At 39.9% G+C, this 19,518-nt stretch overlaps 1 protein-coding gene across 1 annotated transcript in view; it reads right to left on the bottom strand.

The window, feature by feature from the left end:
- Positions 1 to 19,518, bottom strand: part of sev (sevenless) — a 368,918-nt gene that overhangs the window by 111,266 nt on the left and 238,134 nt on the right. Inside the window, exons 21-22 of the mRNA XM_068226275.1 lie at positions 7,180 to 7,449; positions 22 to 227 (exon numbers count right to left, since the gene is read on the bottom strand). Of these exons, the coding sequence (XP_068082376.1) occupies positions 22 to 227; positions 7,180 to 7,449 (476 nt within the window). The remainder of the gene's footprint in view (positions 1 to 21; positions 228 to 7,179; positions 7,450 to 19,518) is intronic.

Below are 19,518 nucleotides of genomic sequence, written 5' to 3'. Positions count from 1 at the left end.
AAAAGAATGTATAAATTTTACCTTTTGAATGGGGATACATTGAGTGTGTAGATGAGATTGGGTCTATGGAGCACTTTGGTTGCATAGATGCGACCCCTTTCTGCCTGGTTGAGGTCCAAGCGGTACACTATTGAGCTTGCAATCTTCTCATCACTCTCAGCCCAATAAACGTAGCGACCAACCCAGTCTACAGTGATACTCAGTCCACTGCCATTAAGAGTAAGGATCTGAGGAGATAATTCAACAATAAAGCATGATGTATTATTAAATTCTTTATTGGCTGGTAAATGACATTTACTATGAAATATCTGAGATATCTAATGGGTGGCTGACAAGTATATATAAAAATATTAGATAAAAGAGTAGTGAGAAGTTAGTGTGATGGCATCCACCATTTCATTGTATGGCTTTGGGAGGAGCAAGTTAGCCTGGCTCCAACCGTGAGCGATATCACCGAGTTAGGGCCCCATCATCTTGCCACTGCAAACAACCAGTTAGAGACGAGACAGGCATACAAGGCCAGCCCCTCTGCCAGCTACTACGGCCATCACTCTGTGAATCCTGGCGGTGTGAAAAACAACTAGAAAGGTGAACCCAGAGCTTTCCAATTCCAGAGAGCTCCAGAGGTTTCTCTTAGTCCAAAAAATCTAGAAGGGCTGCCCTCCATATTTAAGGCAGGCTGGATGAGCTTCAGTGGTCAGCTTTTCAGTTCAGTTCTGCCAGTGATCAAAACGGTTCAGTTCTGAGAGTGATAGTGCTGTGGAGTGATTGCTGTGGAGCACTGGAGAGCTTTGTTTGTGAATTGACAGCAAATGCGAACAGTGCAGCTGGACGACGAGAGACAGTGAATGAAGACTGCCATGAGTATGCAAACTTTGTACCACATACAGACTTGTGGGACTGTGTTGCATGCGTGTAAAATGTGAAGTGTGTGAATTTAATCGTGAAATGCCCTAGGGTCCAAGTGACAGTTGCAGAAGTGTAATTATTTTTTATTATAAGTGTCACAGCGAATAACTTGTGTGACTGAACAGTGAGAACATAGAGAGAGCACTAACAAGAGTAACTCCGCCTCGTCCACCAATTGCTCCGCCACCCACCCCCCTTCCGCAGGCTGCCTATCCTTCCGTTCCCACACACTCGTTTCCTCTTTCGCCGCTCCCGATATTGGATCTTTTACGTCTTCTCTCCACCTCTATCATTAATGTTTCTACCACCCTTTATTACTTGTTGTCCCCACACTATACTCCTTTCCCTACCTTTCCTCCGAACCCGTACCCTCCCACTGCTCACTATATGTAACAATTTTCTCGTCTAATGTACTCTGATTTCTCATGTATTTTGTTCTTTTCTGATATTGCGCGCCCGAGATATACCAACTCCTCCCTCAATAAACATGCATCCAGTTGGGGTCCGCCCTGTGGGCCCCCTTTGCGGTTCACGGCCTTCTGTGCCACAGCTATAACCCGCTCCTTCACGTATGTACGATACATACTCTCTTCATTATGTCTTTCTGTTATATTTCCTTCATTCTCATGGCCGAAGAGCTGCTTTGTTCAGCTGATGGCCCGCCTCCCCTTCGGGAGGAATGAAATGACGTCATGGATGATGATGATGATGTTCACCTGCACGCATCTTTATCTATATATATAGAGTCTCCGTCGATGTCTGTGGATGTCATTCGAGTCGTTTTCCAGAACTTCTAGAATATTCTCGGTGTTTCGTGCTGTGGAAGCTTCTACTATGAGTCAAAAAGGTTCTCTATCTCCTCCTCGTGAAATGGACACTACAATGCTGAAACAGGCCAGGAAAATTTCTCCGGAACTTACAGGCGACAGGAAGAAATGATGTGCTGAAGACCAGGCCTCATCATCATTCTCATCAAGCTCTACCTTCACGTCTCCAAACTTCATAATTCGCCAGAGTTCCATTTCTGACACACCACCTTCTGATCTCGGCATATCTCCGCTGCTGAATGTGAACACGGCCAACGTCGTGGCGTCTTTTCATCTTCCGCCACGGTCGCCTCCATCTAGTAATGAATACATGCCTCGCAATGTACGCAGTTATGCTGCGGCGGTGAAGAATCCAGCCTTACATCCTGTTATACATCAATGCAGTGCCGTCAGTCCTGTACCACTGCCACCAGAACCATTCTACGTTATTAAACTTATGCATGTGGACCCAGACAAGGCTAATACTCATGCTATATACACCATTCTCTCCAGATTCACTCCAGACTTCAGTTCCTATAATTTTGAACTGCAACGTACTAGGGACGGCTATTTCCATATCAAGACATCCAAACCTTATTATAATCATCTAACCACTACCGTTGGATTAGTACACTTTTGGAAACACGCTACTGCTGCCAACATCACACAGCAAACACCGGCTTGGCGCTCTGCTCCACCATCTCGTCCAATGCCTCTTTTGTCTGTGGTCGCCTATCGGGTGGACAGAGACTGGACGGAAGACGAAATTGCGGCCCAGCTCCAACTTGAGGGTCATACTTTCTACAAGGTCGTCCACATTCGCAATGCTCAGGGCCCCAACTCCCTCGTCTGAGTGCTGTTGAGGGATGTAGCTATGCTGGATGCCCTGCTTCGTGATGGCGTCGTCATCTACGGTCAACGTCACCGCGTCGAACCGTCCCGCTCTGCACCACCCCAGCAGATCAGATGTGAGCGGTGTCACCGGTATAACCACGCTCCAGGTGCTCCCTGTGTGTATGATGAGGTATGTGGTATCTGTAGTCAGGAGCATCCTACTTCTCAGTGCACTAATCAGGCTTCTCCCAAATGTGTGAATTGTGACCAACCTCATCCCTCTTTTTCCTACAAGTGTCATGCTCGCCCTGTACCTGATCCCGCTAAACCTGAGTATGCCATCCCTGTCATTTCACAGGATCTTTCTACCTCTGTACCCTCCCCCTCCCTCCCCAACCCCAGTTTTGAGAACCTTATCAGGTTTCTCACCATGGTTCTCCAGAAGGTCCTTCCATTTAACCAGCCTCATATCCTCTCCCGGGTTCAGTTAGCAGCGTGGCTGGTTCTAAATACTCATGTGGATGTCGCGTATTCAGGGAGTAAGATGCACTTTGCATTTTTTCCCCTTAACGCGGTACCCCTTATGAGATAAAATGTTTCAGGTATATTACGTTAACCTTCCAATCTCTTCAAACCAGACATGCTCTCCCTGACTTTGCCCTAAATCTGTGCGCCCCGGACATTTTCATTCTTAACGAAACTTTTTTGACCTATAAACAACAGCCCCATTTCTCTATCGCGCTGATAGGCAATATGAATCTCGAGGTGGTGTAGCTGTTGGAGTTAAACGCGGTATTACTGCTAAACGTCACTATTTCACTTTCCATAACAACTTCTCTGAATATCTCATCTTAGAAATGTTTTTCCCAAATAATATTTCTATTACATTTGTTACTCTCTATCTCCCTCGTCGTACACCTCCTCCGATCGACTTCATTCGATATATCAATACCACTTTCTCTCACTATATTTTTGTCGCTGACATCAATATTACTTCATATACTGCAACTGAAGTTACTGATTTTAATACGATGCTTACTCATATCCGGGGCGTGCAGATCCCCTTCCCTTTCCCCACCCGTCGCATTTCAAACTCTACCCCTGATGCCCTCATAGTTTCCCCATCCCTTTCCACTCTCACCCATGATAAGCTTCTCTCTATAAATTCCAACCATACACCAGCTCTAATTACTGTATCTAATTATTCCTGTACTACTCGCTCTCTCCCCACTCGCCCTCCCCCTACCCGCCGATTCTCCCAGACAAACTGGACTAACTATCGTATACGACACTCACTGATTTACTTCAAGACTTTCCTCCCCCTATCTCCCTTCCTAACCTTAAAGCTTTAATCTCTCAAGTAGAATATGCCCTTTCTGTTGCTGATCAACGCCATACCCCTCGCCATTCTTGCCACCCCTCCAAACCCTCTATTCCCCCTAAAGCTCTTTCTTTACTTCAACTTGCTCATGACTATTACCGCTCTTACTTACGTACTCGTAATCCTGTGACTTTACGTGAACATCAACGTCACTTACGTCACGCTCGGTCTTACATCAAAGCACTTAAGAACGACAATGGATGACTGCTTGTAATAACCTCAAAGATGTACACGAACCACATAAATTCTGGACAACTTTTCGACGCTTGACTAAAACGAATCAATCTCTCCTGACTTATCCTCTTCATTTTGGCCCTTCCCCACCTATTACTGACAAAGATAAAGCTGACATTTTTGCCAATCACTATTCACATCTTTTTTCCCTTCCTTCCCCCACTATTCCCATCCTGATGAGCCGCTTATATCCCAACACGCTAACCCTGATCAACCACATTTGCAAACATCTTTCTTACATTTTCGTGATATTGATTATTTCCATCCGCTCAATTCCCCTATTACCCCTACTGAAATCCTGACTTTTTTACGCCATAAACGTAACACCGCTCCTGAACACGATCACCTTACCTATCGTCATATCCACGAAGCCCCTCTACTCCTCATTCATATTCTTTGCTCTATACCAGTTTTTATCGCTCACAATGGACCCATGCTATCATTCTTCTTTTTCTCAAACCACATAAACCTCCCTGCGATATCCGCTCCTTTTGCCCCATTTCTCTTCTCACTGTTCTCTCTAAAATTTTTGAAGGCATCCTTAGTAAACGCCTGACCCATTATTTATATTCTCTTAACTTATTACCTTCTTCCCAAGCCGGTTTCCATTCCCACTTCTCTACTCAAGATCACCTATTTCATGTTACTGCCTCTCTGTCCACCTATTGAAAGTCCCATAAACCCGCTGCCCTAATTTGCCTTGACATAGATAAAGCTTTTGATTCTGTTTGGCATGCTGGCCTCTTATTCAAAGTCATCTGCCTATCCCTACCACTTTTCCTTCTTTTCTTTTCCAAGTATCTCCATTCTCAAACAGCCACTATTAATTTTCATGGTTCGCTTTCCTATACTTTTCCTATCATCTCTGGCCTTGCTCAAGGTTCACCCCTCTCTCCGCTTCTTTATGTTCTCTTCACATATGATATTCCCCATCCTCAGTCTCCCCTCCATCTCTATCAATATGCTGATCACCTGGCTATCCTTGCTTTCAGTTCTACTTACACTTCGCTTACCCGCCGCATACAACAATACCTTAACACCTTGGAATCCTGGTTGAATAAATGGCACCTTTCTGTAAATCCTACCAAGACTCAGTTCATCGTCTTCCGTGCTAAATCCCATATTTGTCCCTTACGCCATAAAATCCAACTAACAATGTATAACATCCCTTTCCCCGAAACTCAAATACTAACCTACCTCGGCATTCAAATTCAAAATAATTTACGTTGGAACCACCACTTCACGACCCTTTATAAAAAAGTCTTACAGCGTTTCAGTGCCCTTCGATCCCTTACCAGTTCTACGTGGGGTCTTTCCTCCCCTCAGATACTCCATATTTATAAATCCTTTATTCGACCTTTTATCATTTATGCCTCCTTGACTTGGATCGATGCCCACCCAACTGAGTACTTACGTCTGACTTGACTAGACAGACATGCAATCCGTATAGCCTATCACCTCCCTTATGACACCCCCTCCGCCCACTTCCATCCCTATTACTCTTTTCCTGGCATCTTTACACATCTTCATACTCTTCGTTTCCAATACCTCACTCGCACTATTTCCCGTCATAATCCTATTGTCACTGAAGCCCTTACTTTATCCCCCCTAGCTAATGCCATCCTTACCGACACCCAAACACCTCAATATTCTCATCTCTTTCCACCCCCCATTACTTAGCTTCCACTTCCTTCTAGTCTTACCGTCCCTCACTACTAATAATAATAATAATCATACTGCTCATGTTTCGTTTTCACGATGCTCCTGGCTGCGGTATTGCTCCTCTTGTCCACCACCGACGATCCGGCACCACAAGTGCCCTCAATTAGTGTTTTACCGAGTGCAGAAAAAGGTAATTCACGCGTGTTTCTTTCTCTAAGTGTTTGTTTCTATTTGTTACGTCTCTATGGTTTATTTTCATGTGATATTATTCCCTTTATCGTATATCAATAAATATTCAAAGTAATAAACTTCATTGTTAGGTTCCGTATTGAGTTAAGACTGTGCTTAAAGTAAATACAAAATTGTAATATTCCACCTTCTCAATACTAAAAATCATTTGATGTTTTACAAAAACATTACAATGATATTAATAGGTACTAGTTTCGGTCCACTGTGGACCATCATCAGCCTAGCCATTGTGCAGGCATGAATTTACTGTTGTGTTGATTTAAGGCAGTTTTAATTGCTGATTTTCATTTGTTGAAGTAACTTCAAACTGTTCAATGTAAATGAATGAACACTGTGATCGATATTCTCTAAATACGGTACAATTGGTAAGTGTGCACACTCATAACTCAACAGAATTAAATATATTTGACATTCAATGTAAATATGAAACTTTGAACTTTATCTGGTAAAGAATTTATTATAATTTGTTTCTAATCCATCCATATAAAAATCAGATCTACTGGGAGGTAAAAATTGGAAATACCGATGTCAGAAAAACTTAGGCATCATACTCATACTTTTAATTGCCATTGTGACCTGGCATCTGGGATTTTTTTAAGCCTTGCTGACAATAATCATGAGTATTCAATAAAAGGAAAGTGGAACAGACATTGTGGTTATTGATAATGAGAAATAACTTCTGAAACACAGAACTAAGAGATTTGATAAACACAGGTCCAGAGAAGTTGATAGGAAAATGATAAAGGTAGAAGAGAAGTTGATAGGAAAATAATAAAGGTAGAAGATCCTATTCAGATTCACTGGAAGATGGATGTCAGTAGTTTCACCATAAATACCTTAGGGTTAACAAATCATTGTTTCACAACTATTAACAGTTTCTGTTGTGTAGATTAAGGCAGTTTTAATTGCTGATTCCCATTTGCTGAAGTAACTTCAAACTGTCCAGTATACAGTATATGAGTGATCACTGTGATCAATATTCTCTAAAAAAATGGTAAGTGTGTTAGCTAGAGTATGTCCACCTACCATTGCTCATAATTATTGCATATACCTATTTTATAGTGGTTTGCTCTTCCTTACTGTTATTGAAAATCATCAGCATACCTTAGTTCTGTTGTGTCCATCCAAACTAGAACCCAGTAATTCTTTCATTTCACTCAACCAGAAGATGCGGTTCTCATGGCTCATGAATGCCAAGTCCACAGGAGGCCCAGAACTTCGTGACAGAGTTTGATTATCATGTTTGTCACAATCAGTGATTTTAACGGCATCAGCTGTGGATAGAAGAAGTTTAGGAACTGGCATCTCAACATCTGTATCAGCCCGTACAAGATCTGTCATGTTCCCACGACCAACTTGAGTGTGAGCTTGAACCTAAAGGGAAAGAAAATCCACTCATTATCTTACAGACATATAGTAACGAGTATTTTTATGTTACCAACAAGCTGAGCAGAAAAGCAAAAGTTCATCTTCAAGGTAAGAAAAAATGAAAGATCATTTTTAAGATATGTAGACTAAAGTTGGATAAAAGTTTATATTGCAAACATTTCTAAGTATCATTGAAAACTTCATGAATACTTTTGTTGGATTTGATTTCCCATACTGTTTGTATCACTGTACACACATTTAGACCTCCAGTATATGTGAAAGCTTAAAAAATTAGTAGAAATATGCATCAGCAATGGCTCTGTTATATGATAACCAATTAAGGCTATTTTGGAGAGAATCAAAACAAACAATTGGAAACATTTTGCTCCCAATGTCTGTTTTTATTGCAGGGTAATAAAAGATTCATCAATCAATCAGTATCAATCAATCAATCAATCAATCAATCAATCAATCAATCAATCAATCAATCAATCAATCAATCAATCAATCAATCAATCAATCAATCAATACCGATCTGCATTTAGGGCAGTCGCCCAGGTGGCAGATTCCCTATCTGTTGCTTTCCTAGCCTTTTCCTAAATGATTTCAAAGAAATTGGAAATTTATTGAACATCTCCCTTGGTAAGTTATTCCAATCCCTAACTTCCCTTCCTATAAATGAATATTTGCCCCAGTTTGTCCTCTTGAATTCCAACTTTATCTTCATATTGTGATCTTTCCTACTTTTATAAACGCCATTCAAACTTATTCATCTACTAATGTCATTCCACGCCATCTCTCCGCTGACAGCTCGGAACATACCACTTATTACATGTTATAAACCTCATTTTAGGTCCGTATTGAAAGTTTAACAGTTCAACAATAATAAAGGTGTTTTAATTTGTTCCACCTATTCAATACTTATATTTTCACTTATAGTGGTTACATAATTAGATTCTTAGTTACATGGGACATGTTTCACCCTCAATCAAGGGCATCTTCAGCCTAAACACAATCATCAAAAATACAACTAAATTAAAAGTGGAAGTTAAAAGTTTAGTCAGTTATTAAAATTCGGAACATAAAAATGTGAAAAGTGATAAAATATAAAGATATTAATGGAAAACTGTCTTGTGATTAAATTATAATCTTGTCGGAGACTAAAACTTCTTCTATTAAAATTCTAATTAAAACAGTTCATATAAAATATTAGTGGAAAATCAAAGTGGTAATAATATAAAGCCAACGACATGAGGACGTGAACACAAGCATAAACTTGATTGTCATGAATACAATCTTTCCAAGGCCGCTGATGAAATTCGTCAGCAAATGAGGCAGAAGCATCTGTTGAAAAATTGTAAGTGGCCGTTAGCACCGGTAGGTAATAAAATGGCTGAAACTTTGCCAGAAAATGTCAGTAGATGCAGAAATAATGTTTTCTGTAAGAGAAGGAAAAGAAGAAATAAGAAATTGAACGTAAGGAGAGAATTCGGTTTACATAAAATTGAAACAGATGAGGACTTACATGTAAGTGGAAGTTGTTATTTGTTATCTACCGTTGAGTTGGTTGCTGCCCGTCTGTTGGCTCTGAGTCTGGTGTTGTAACTGTGCTGCAGAGGCGGCAGTGAACTCGGAGGGGAAGGAATAGGGGAGTACGGAAGGGAGGAGAGGATGGGTGGAGTCAATTGTGACGAGGCTGACAAAGGGGCGAAGTCAACCGCATTGCTTCTTTTCCTTCTCTTACAGAAAACATTATTTCTGCATCTACTGACATTTTCTGGCAAAGTTTCAGCCATTTTATTACCTACCGGTGCTAACGGCCACTTACAATTTTTCAACAGATGTTTCTGCCTCACTTGCTGGCGAATTTCATCAGCGGCCTTGGAAAGATTGTATTCATGACAATCAAGTTTATGCTTGTGTTCACGCCCTCATGTCGTTGGCTTTATATTATTACCACTTTGATTTTCCACTAATATTTTATATGAACTGTTTTAATTAGAATTTTAATAGAAGAAGTTTTAGTCTCCGACCAGAATATAATTTAATCATAAGACACTTTTCCATTAACATCTTTATATTTTATCACTTTTCACATTTTTATGTTCCGAATTTTAATAACTGACTAAACTTTTAACTTCCACTTTTAATTTAGTTGTATTTTTGATGATTGTGTTTAGGCTGAAGATGCCCTTATTTGAGGGCGAAACATGTCCCATGTAACTAAGAATCTAATTATGTAACCACTATAAGTGAAATATAAGTATTGAATAGGTGGAACAAATTAAAACACCTTTATTATTGTTGAACATACCACTTAGTCGAGCAGCTCTTCTTCTTTCTCTCAATTCTTCCCAACTCAAACATTGCAACATTTCTGTAACGCTACTCTTTTGTCGGAAATCACCCAGAAATAAATCGAGCTGCTTTTCTTCGGATTTTTTCCAGTTCTTGAATCAGGTAATCCTGGTGAGGGTCCCATACACTGGAACCATACTCTAGTTGGGGTCTTACCAGAGACTTATATGCACTCTCTTTTACATCCTTACTACAACCCCTAAACACCCTCATAACCATGTGCAGAGATCTGTACCCTTTATTTACAATCCCATTTATGTGATTACCCCAATTAAGGTCTTTCCTTATATTAACACCTAGATACTTACAATGATCCCCAAAAGGAACTTTCACTCCATCAACGCAGTAATTAAAACTGAGAGGACTTTTCCTATTTGTGAAACTCACAACCTGACTTTTAACCCCGTTTATCAACATACCATTGCCTGCTGTCCATCTCACAACATTTTCGAGGTCACGTTGCAGTTGCTCACAATCTTGTAACTTATTTATCACTCTATAGAGAATAACATCATCCGCAAAAAGCCTAACCTCCGATTCCACTCCTTTACTCATATCATTTATATATATAAGAAAACATAAAGGTCCGATAATACTGCCTTGAGGAATTCCCCTCTTAATTATTACAGGGTCAGATAAAGCTGCACCTACTCTGATTCTCTGAGATCTATTTTCTAGAAATATAGCAACCCATTCAGTCACTCTTTTATCTAGTCCAGTTGCACTCATTTTTGCCAGTAGTCTCCCATGATCCACCCTATCAAATGCTTTAGACAGGTCAATCGCGATACAGTCCATTTGACCTCCAGAATCCAAGATATCTGCTATATCTTGCTGGAATCCTACAAGTTGAGCTTCAGTGGAATAACCTTTCCTAAAACCGAATTGCCTTCTATCGAACCAGTTACTAATTTCACAAGCATGTCTAATATAATCAGAAAGAATGCCTTCCCAAAGCTTACATACAATGCATGTCAATCTGACTGGCCTGTAATTTACAGCTTTATGTTTTTCACCCTCTCCTTTATACACAGGGGCTACTATAGCAACCCTCCATTCATTTTGTATAGCTCCATCATGCACACAATAAGCACATAAGTACTTCAGATATGGTACTATACCCCAACCCATTGTCTTTAGTATATCCCCAGAAATCTTATGAATCCAAGCTGCCTTTCTAGTTTTCAACTTTTGTATAGCATTTGTTCCATTACTGATGTACATGAATTTTTGATTTTGTGGCAGATAGAACCACTGAAAAGATGGAAGAAGTTACAGAATATGTACAAAGGGTTTATGTGAGAAGGATTTGAAAACACTTCTAGTGTGAACAGGAACGTGAAACTGACAAGGTTGTGCCATATGAGAGGACAGCCACCTAATGAGTAAGTTGGTTGGATCCATATCCTTTTATTCCATGCGATGTTTTATTTGTATCACCTGTTTATTTCCCTCTTTTCTCCCATTACAGATTACAAGTACCTACAATCCCCTTATTGAAGGTTTCACAACTTTGAGCAACACAATTGTGAAACCCTCAGATATCGCATGACCAATTGATACCAGCTGCTCCATTAACAGAATATCAGCACCTTGGAAGATAGATTTTCCATTTGGAAAAGGACTAAAAAAGTTTTTACTCTAACCAAAGAAGTTTAGATTTTTCACCTCAAGATCAACACATGTCTTTTTTAAGTGTCTTTCATGATCATTGTTCTTTTAATTCTATACAATTTTTCTCAGTATTTTATTTGTTAGTGTATATATGTAACATTTTAAGCTTTCTACTGAAGATGGCTTTTAGATTAGCCAAAACATGTCTGGTTAGACATTGTCCCATCTAACACAGATGGACACTTTTGTATTGAAAAGGAGGATAACAAAGATTTTTCTAGTGTAAAGTGTTAACCATTAACACGGAATGAGACTTATAACATGCAAAGTCACGTAACAACTGGCAAGGAATGTAAGTACTCAGATGTGCCTTATATTCTTTTTATCTTTCAATCTTGTTTACATTTATACAGTTTCTCAATACCATACCGGTAACCTATTTTCATTCTAGATTACTTCACGATTGAAATCATATGACACAAGCCCGGCTTTTTGACTTATAACTGCACCACATGAAAAGTTCCTCATGTGTTAACAGCCTAATTTTACCAGGCAATGTTTATTATTAATTAAACCACTAATGGAACACTTCTGATAATTAGCAGCATAGAACCAAGACTGAACTGCTGGTCATAATTTTTCTCGTTACCCTTTCTGTGAACAAACATAAGATTCTATACCTGTTCAATGACAGGATTTTTATAATCCATTAACCCATTAATGGAACACATTTTATGAATAGTGGCATAGAACCGAGAGTGAACTACTAGTTATAATTTTTCTCTCTTAACCTGTGTGTCTGCAAATGTAAGATTCTTTTATATTTGAACAACGATGTGATATTTGTAATGGATTTCAGATCACCAATTTGTTGTCAAATGGCACACTAAGACCACATAAATTTGATTTGCTGTAGACATGTATATTACTCTTTTCTTATGCTAATTTTGCTATTTAGCTCTTGTTATTTGCTAGGCTGAGGATGTCCCAAAGAGGGACAAAACATGTACCTATAACTTCATTTTAAAAATAAAAACTTTTGTAAGTATTGTAAAGGTGGAACTTTTAAGGTTAATATATTTAAACTGGACAATACCAACTCAAAGACGACAAGAAATCAAACAATCACAAATATTCACAGTGACATTGTAAAACACAAGATAAGATTCTATGGACATATTAAAAGAATGCATCCAGACGGACTTACTAAACAAATAGTTGAATTCTATGAAAACAGGAATAAAGCCAAAAGAGACACAATGAAATGGATTGGTGAAATCAAAACCAGTTTGAATCAGACAGGAATTACACCAGATGTCCAAAACAGGGTAATCTTCAGATCCAAAATTCACAAATGGCAAGTTGACCAAGAGGAAAGACCAAAGAAGAAGACTGGAGCAATCTGGTTTGAAAACAGAAAGGAAGCCCACAGTAAAAGAGTGAAAGAAATATGGGCACAAAGGAAGGCAAATGCACATCTCTAAGTACTTTGCATAATAATAATAATAATAATGGACTTTTCACATATAATAATAATAATAATAATAATAATAATAATAATAATAATAATAATAATAATAATAATAATAATAATAATAATAATAATAATAATAATAATAAAATAATCGCGGCTGTGAGCTTGCATCCGGGAGATAGTAGGTTCGAATCCCACTAACGGCAGCCCTGAAGATGGTTTTCCATGGTTTCCCATTTTCACACCAGGCAAATGCTGGGGCTGTACCTTAATTAAGGCCACGGCCGCTTCCTTCCAACTCCTAGGCCTTTCCTATCCCATCGTCGCTATAAGACCTGTCTGTGTCACTGCGACGTAAAGCCCCTAGCAAAAAAAAATAATAATAAATAAAAATAATAATAATAATAATAATAATAATAATAATAATAATAATAATAATAATAATAATAATAATAATAATAATACCCATGTGGGAATTTACCGGTTACCTCCATCGGACGCGTCCCATTGGAATTGGGGAAGCTCTCTGGCTCTGCCGCCAGCAGAGTCAGAGGGTAGTAGGGAAATAAAATACCACCGTGAAAAAAAAACTGGTCCCTTGCCAGGGTTATGGCGAAGACTGGTAAATGACCAGGTAGCCAGAAAACATCTTGAGGCAACCTCTAGGGCTTACAACCCTAGTTGTAAAAGGATGGGTAACCGTCCAAAGCAAAGTCAAGTCAAAAAGCATGATGGCACAACATTTCAAGAAACATACCCCAGGGAGTAAATCTTCGGATAAATCCCTCATCGTGAATGCCACGGCGCATGAGCCTCGTTCGGATTCTGGGGGAGACTCGACAACATGCAAGAGACGAGTCGGAGCATCTCGGTGTACCTCGAAGAGTCAAAAACTCAGGCCAAAATCTAAAACCTTTCTAGCAACTTTTTACACAAACTGGCAAGCTGAAAACCCTCACCAAAGCTCTTCACGAAAATCAGATATCCATAATGGCCTACAGGAAACAAGGTACCCAGATGAAGAGATTTTTGAATCCAAAGGCTACCGATTTTTCAAGAGCAAAGCGCAAAGAGGAATCCTCAATGGAGCTGTGATGCTTGGAACCGCGTTTGCTGTTAGAACCAAGATTCTTAAATCAGTTGCAAATAATGAACCTGTGAATGACAGATTGTCTATACTCACAATTAAATGCGCAAACAAAACCTATGCCCTAGTTAACGCACATGCTCCTACAAACGATAAGAACAAGTCTGATCCAGACGAAGTTGATAATTTCTGGGACCTACTGGATGAAAAATTAAACAAAATCCCCAAACACCATGTCAAGCTTCTTTTGGGTGACTTCAATGCCCAACTAGGTCGTGAACAGAAGTACAAGAAAGTTATAGGAAATTACCCTGCTCACAAGAGAACCAATCCCAACGGCAAAAGACTGGTGTCCATTTGCGAAAATCACAACCTGCAGGTCATGTCGACCCACTTTCGCCATCTACCCAGAAAGCAAATGACTTGGCGTTCTCCCGTCCAAGCTCTCGGAGAGTTCCAAATTGATCATGTTGCAATCTCCAGGAGAAACAGCCCTGAGATTATGAATGTCAAGGTAAAGAAAGGCATCAATGTGGCCTCAGATCATTATATGTCTCTTATCAAATTCAAACCAATTCCCACAAACACAAGGAAGACAACCAAACAGATCACACGCTTCGACAATGATAAACTTCGGCAAAGGGTTGAGGAGTTCCAGGAGAAGGCTAGCCCAAATGACTGTAACTTTAACAACGCCAAAAGTCTCCTTGTTGAGGCCGCCAAAGACGTTGCAGAAATCAAGAGAAGCAAAAAGCATGCCTGGTGGAATGGTACCTGCGAATCAGTCCTCCAAGAAAGAAACAATGCGTGGAAACAGTACTACTCTACAAAATCAGAAAATGATTGGGAAACCTACAAAACCCAACATGCCCAAGCAGCTAGGGTGTTCAGAACTGAGAAACGTAAATACGAAAAATCTCTCATTGAAAAGATAGAACAAAACTTTAGGAAGAATGAAAGCAGAGAGTACTACAGAGCCTTCAAACGCAAACTCGCTGGCTATAAACCACCATCTCTATGCTTTGAGTGAAAGGACGGCACACTGGCGACGTCAAATGAAGAAAATTGCAGCATTCTGGCATATTACTTCAAGAATTTACTTAATTGCTCTAAACCGCAAAGCGCCATTGAGATCAAAGAATCCTTATTTAGGTAGCCAGATTCCAGACCACCCGGCAGAGATGAAATCAAGTGCCACATTGCCCGTCTCAAAAATAACAAAGCGCCTGGGGAAGACTCAGTAATAGCAGAACTATGGAAATATGCCCCAGAGGAATCACTTGATATCTTGCAAAAGCAAATAGAAGAAATTTGGAACAAGGAGACCCTACCCGAAGATTGGAAAATAGCTTTGATCCATCCATTACACAAAAAAGGCAGCATGAAGAACATCAACAACTACAGAGGAATATCTTTGCTACTCGTGACTTACAAAATTCTATCACTTGCCATCCTGGAGCGTTTGGAAGCACAAGTCGAACATCAAATAGGTGAATACCAAGGAGGGTTCAGAAAAGGTCATTCAACAGCTGAACAGATCCAAAATCTCAAAACGATCATTAGATATTGTACACTAAGGCCCAAGCAGTATGTGTCTGTCTTTGTGGACTTTAAGAAAGCGTACGACTCCATTGACCGGGATGTCCTGCTAAACATCTTAAATGAATATGGGGTTGATTTGAAACTGCTGGCATTAATTAGAGCCACTCTGACCGATACAGAATCCAAGGTGAAGTTCCATGGATGTCTTTCGCATTCCTTTGACATCAAAACAGGAGTCCGACAAGGTGATGGGCTATCCCCGATACTCTTCAACTGTGTTCTTGAAAAGATCATCAGAATCTGGCGGGTGAGATTACAGGAAACCAACTACAGTCCATTGAGAATAGGAACCAAATCCAAGGGGATAGCAACAGACTGCTTAGCATTTGCCGATGATATTGCTGTTCTCTCAAACGACATAGAAACCGCTAGAGCTCAAGTTGAAATTTTAAAGGAAATTGCCGAACAAACTGGTTTGCAGAAACAAATTCAAATACCTGGGTGAGATCATCATGAAGAATGGACTGGACAAAGAAGCACTTCAGGAGCGAGTACGCAAACTGGAAATAGCCTACCAAACATCCCGCACAATCTACAACAAAAAATGCCTTCCCCAAAACACCAAGATACGTCACTATGAAACAGTTCTGAAGCCAGTAGTTCTATATGCAGCCAAAACCCTGTCTCTAAATGCCAACAAAGGACTCCTTGAAGAACTGGAGAAAAGAGAACGCAAAATTGTGAGAGGAATCTTGGGATCAAAGTACAGAAATGGAATCCATCAAAAGAGATCCAACAAGGAACTCTACAGCAAAAAAAAGAAAATTACTGACAGAATCAGAAAAAGACGGGCACGATTTTACGGTCATCTGAAAAGAATGGACGGAAGAAAGTTAACTAAAGAAATCTTTCACTTTTTTGATTCAAACCCCAAAACCACAATTGCCTGGTTTAGAAATATCAAAGAAGACCTGCAAATGCTACATATCTCAGCTGAAGATGCCCTTAACAGAGATCTCTTCCGTAAGAAAATATTGACGAACGGGCTAAACCGAGACGAGCAACCGAAGAGAAGACACGGTGCCCCTTGGACAGAGGAGTGTAAGCAGGCCCACTCACAAAGAATGAGGGAAGTTTGGGCTCTAAAGAAGGCCAATTTCAGTGTCAAATGCAACAAGACTTAACGTGGTCCTTGATGGCCCCAGCAAATTATATTATAATAATAATAATAATAATAATAATAATAATAATAATAATAATAATAATAATAATAATAATAATAATAATAATAATAACAACAATGTGGGTGATGTTTTCATGGGATACACTTGGGACCATTATTCCAGTACCCATTTGAGCTCGTTCTGTTGTCTTCACCACTTCCTTCACAGCATCTAGCATTGGGTGACCTCTGCGAAATCCATGTTGTTTGTCAGATAAGTCACCAGCTAATCGGAATACTAGCAGCTTACATATTGGGACCACATCCAACGGGTAACAGATAAGGCAGCGAAAACCATGACTGGACTGAGTAGACTCATGGGAAATATCAAGGGGCCGAAATCTAGTAAAAGGCGGCTTCTCATGTCGACTGTTCAATCGATACTGCTATACGGTTCAGAAATTTGGGCTGAATCGTTAAAAAATGTGAAATATCGGACAAGAATTGTGGCTGTACAATGGAGAGCAGCTTTATGAATTGCTTATGCATATCGCACAGTATCAGAACCTGCGATTCTAGTAGTAGCAGCAGTAGCTCCTATTGACTTGTTGGCCTTCGAAAAACAAGAAATTTGGCTCACACAAGAAGAGCTAGGAAGGAAAAGGGCAAAGGCTTTGGCTCTTAGTCGCAGAATGCAACGATGGCAAACAAGATGGGAAGATGATTCTAGAGGGAAATGGACGAAAAGACTGATACCTTCTCTGGGCATATGGGTTGCCCGAAATCATGGTGAAGTGAATCGGACTGCTGACGCTTCTTGTGACTCTAGATGTTAAAAATGCTTTCAACTCGGCAAGATGGAGTGATATTTTGGAAGCTCTACAAGAAACTTTCAACCTACCAGAATATCTCATGTACATACTGTGAGACTATTTGAAAGACTGTACATTGTTATATGACATGGAAGATGGTCAGAGAAGAAAACGGCTCACAGCTGGTGCAGCGCAAGGCTCAATTCTTGGACCACACCTTTGGAATATCATGTATGATGGTTTGTTACGGCTGGAGATGCCAGAAGATGTAAAACTTGTGGGTTGTGCTGATGATGTGGCTGCTCTGATAGTAACCCGTAACCTAGAGCTGGCTCAATTTAAATTGAATTAGGTGATGCGACGTGTCAAAGAATGGATGATAAATTACAAGTTAGAACTCGCAGATCACAAAACAGAAATTGTCCTCCTGACGAGGAAAAGGATCAATACTGTTGTACCGATGCAGATCGGGCAGATAGCCATCGAAACAACTAGGAGCACAAAATATCTTGGTGTAACGCTTGATACTAAGCTTACATATTGGGACCACATCCAACGGGTAACAGATAAGGCAGCGAAAACCATGACTGGACTGAGTAGACTCATGGGAAATATCAAGGGGCCGAAATCTAGTAAAAGGCGGCTTCTCATGTCGACTGTTCAATCGATACTGCTATACGGTTCAGAAATTTGGGCTGAATCGTTAAAAAATGTGAAATATCGGAGAAGAATTGCGGCTGTACAATGGAGAGCAGCTTTATGAATTGCTTGTGCATATCGCACAGTATCAGAACCTGCGATTCTAGTAGTAGCAGCAGTAGCTCCTATTGACTTGTTGGCCTTCGAAAGACAAGAAATTTGGCTTACACAAGAAGAGCTAGGAAGGAAAAGGGCAAAGGCTTTGGCTCTTAGTCGCAGAATGCAACGATGGCAAACAAGATGGGAAGATGATTCTAGAGGGAAATGGACGAAAAGACTGATACCTTCTCTGGGCATATGGGTTGCCCGAAATCATGGTGAAGTGAACTACTATCTCACACAGTTCTTGACAAGTCATGGATACTTCCGAAAATTCCTTCATAGGCTAGGGCTAGCAACTAGTCCGGTGTGCATATACTGCGGTGATATCGATGACGTATTACATACTTTCTTTGTGTGTGTTCATTGGCTGCCACAAAGAAGATGCTTAGAAGTTATGCAGGGAGAATTGATGCCAGAAGGGATCGTGTCAGTAATGCTACGAAGTCAAGAATCTTGGGACCAGGTGGCAGTCTACGTAGAAAATATTCTGCGTCAGAAGAAGAAGGACCTGGACAATTACGACAGACAGTAAAGCAGAAGAAGGAAGATGAAGCACAAGATGCATTAAGCACGACATCCGCCCTGAAGTAATGCGAGAGCGGTTTCCGGGCCGGAGATAAATGTTGTGGGAAAAGGGAGTGTGGTTTTTAGTGGGTAAGAATCTCCACACACTTGTTGAGTGCGGACCCTCACAAGCGTCTTATGAAAGATTTTCCACACTCCCTCTCAAAAATAAAAATTATTATTATTATTATTATTATTATTATTATTATTATTATTATTATTATTATTATTATTATTATTATTATTATGCATGGATGGGTCCTTTCGGAACACATGAAACTTTATTTTTTATTTCATTTGCAGAGGATCCAGGATGCTTTCATCTGTTAACTAAAGATCCTCTTCCTTTCTTCCATCCACTTGGTACCTGCTCTTTTTGGTACTTCATTCTCTGGAGTAACTTCCCACTTGTCAATTTTCTTTCTATATATATCAATTCAACATTTCTTCAGGTTGAATTTGTGCATTCTTCATGTCCACTTTTGTTTGTTGTATCCAAGGAAATTTTTTCAGTTTATCAACTCTTTCAAGAACTTGGTGGGTTAGTCTGGTTTCTGGAAGTCTCTTAACATGACCATAAAATTTTAGCCTTCTTTTCCTGAGGTCTGCCACAATATTGGATAATTTTTCTGTGAATTTCCGGGTTTGGAGGCGGTACCCT

Source organism: Anabrus simplex, chromosome 1, assembly GCF_040414725.1.
Source record: "Anabrus simplex isolate iqAnaSimp1 chromosome 1, ASM4041472v1, whole genome shotgun sequence".
Lineage (NCBI taxonomy): Eukaryota > Metazoa > Arthropoda > Insecta > Orthoptera > Tettigoniidae > Anabrus > Anabrus simplex.
Note: the sequence above shows the minus strand (reverse complement) of the source record. Positions and strands in the feature narration are given on the sequence as shown.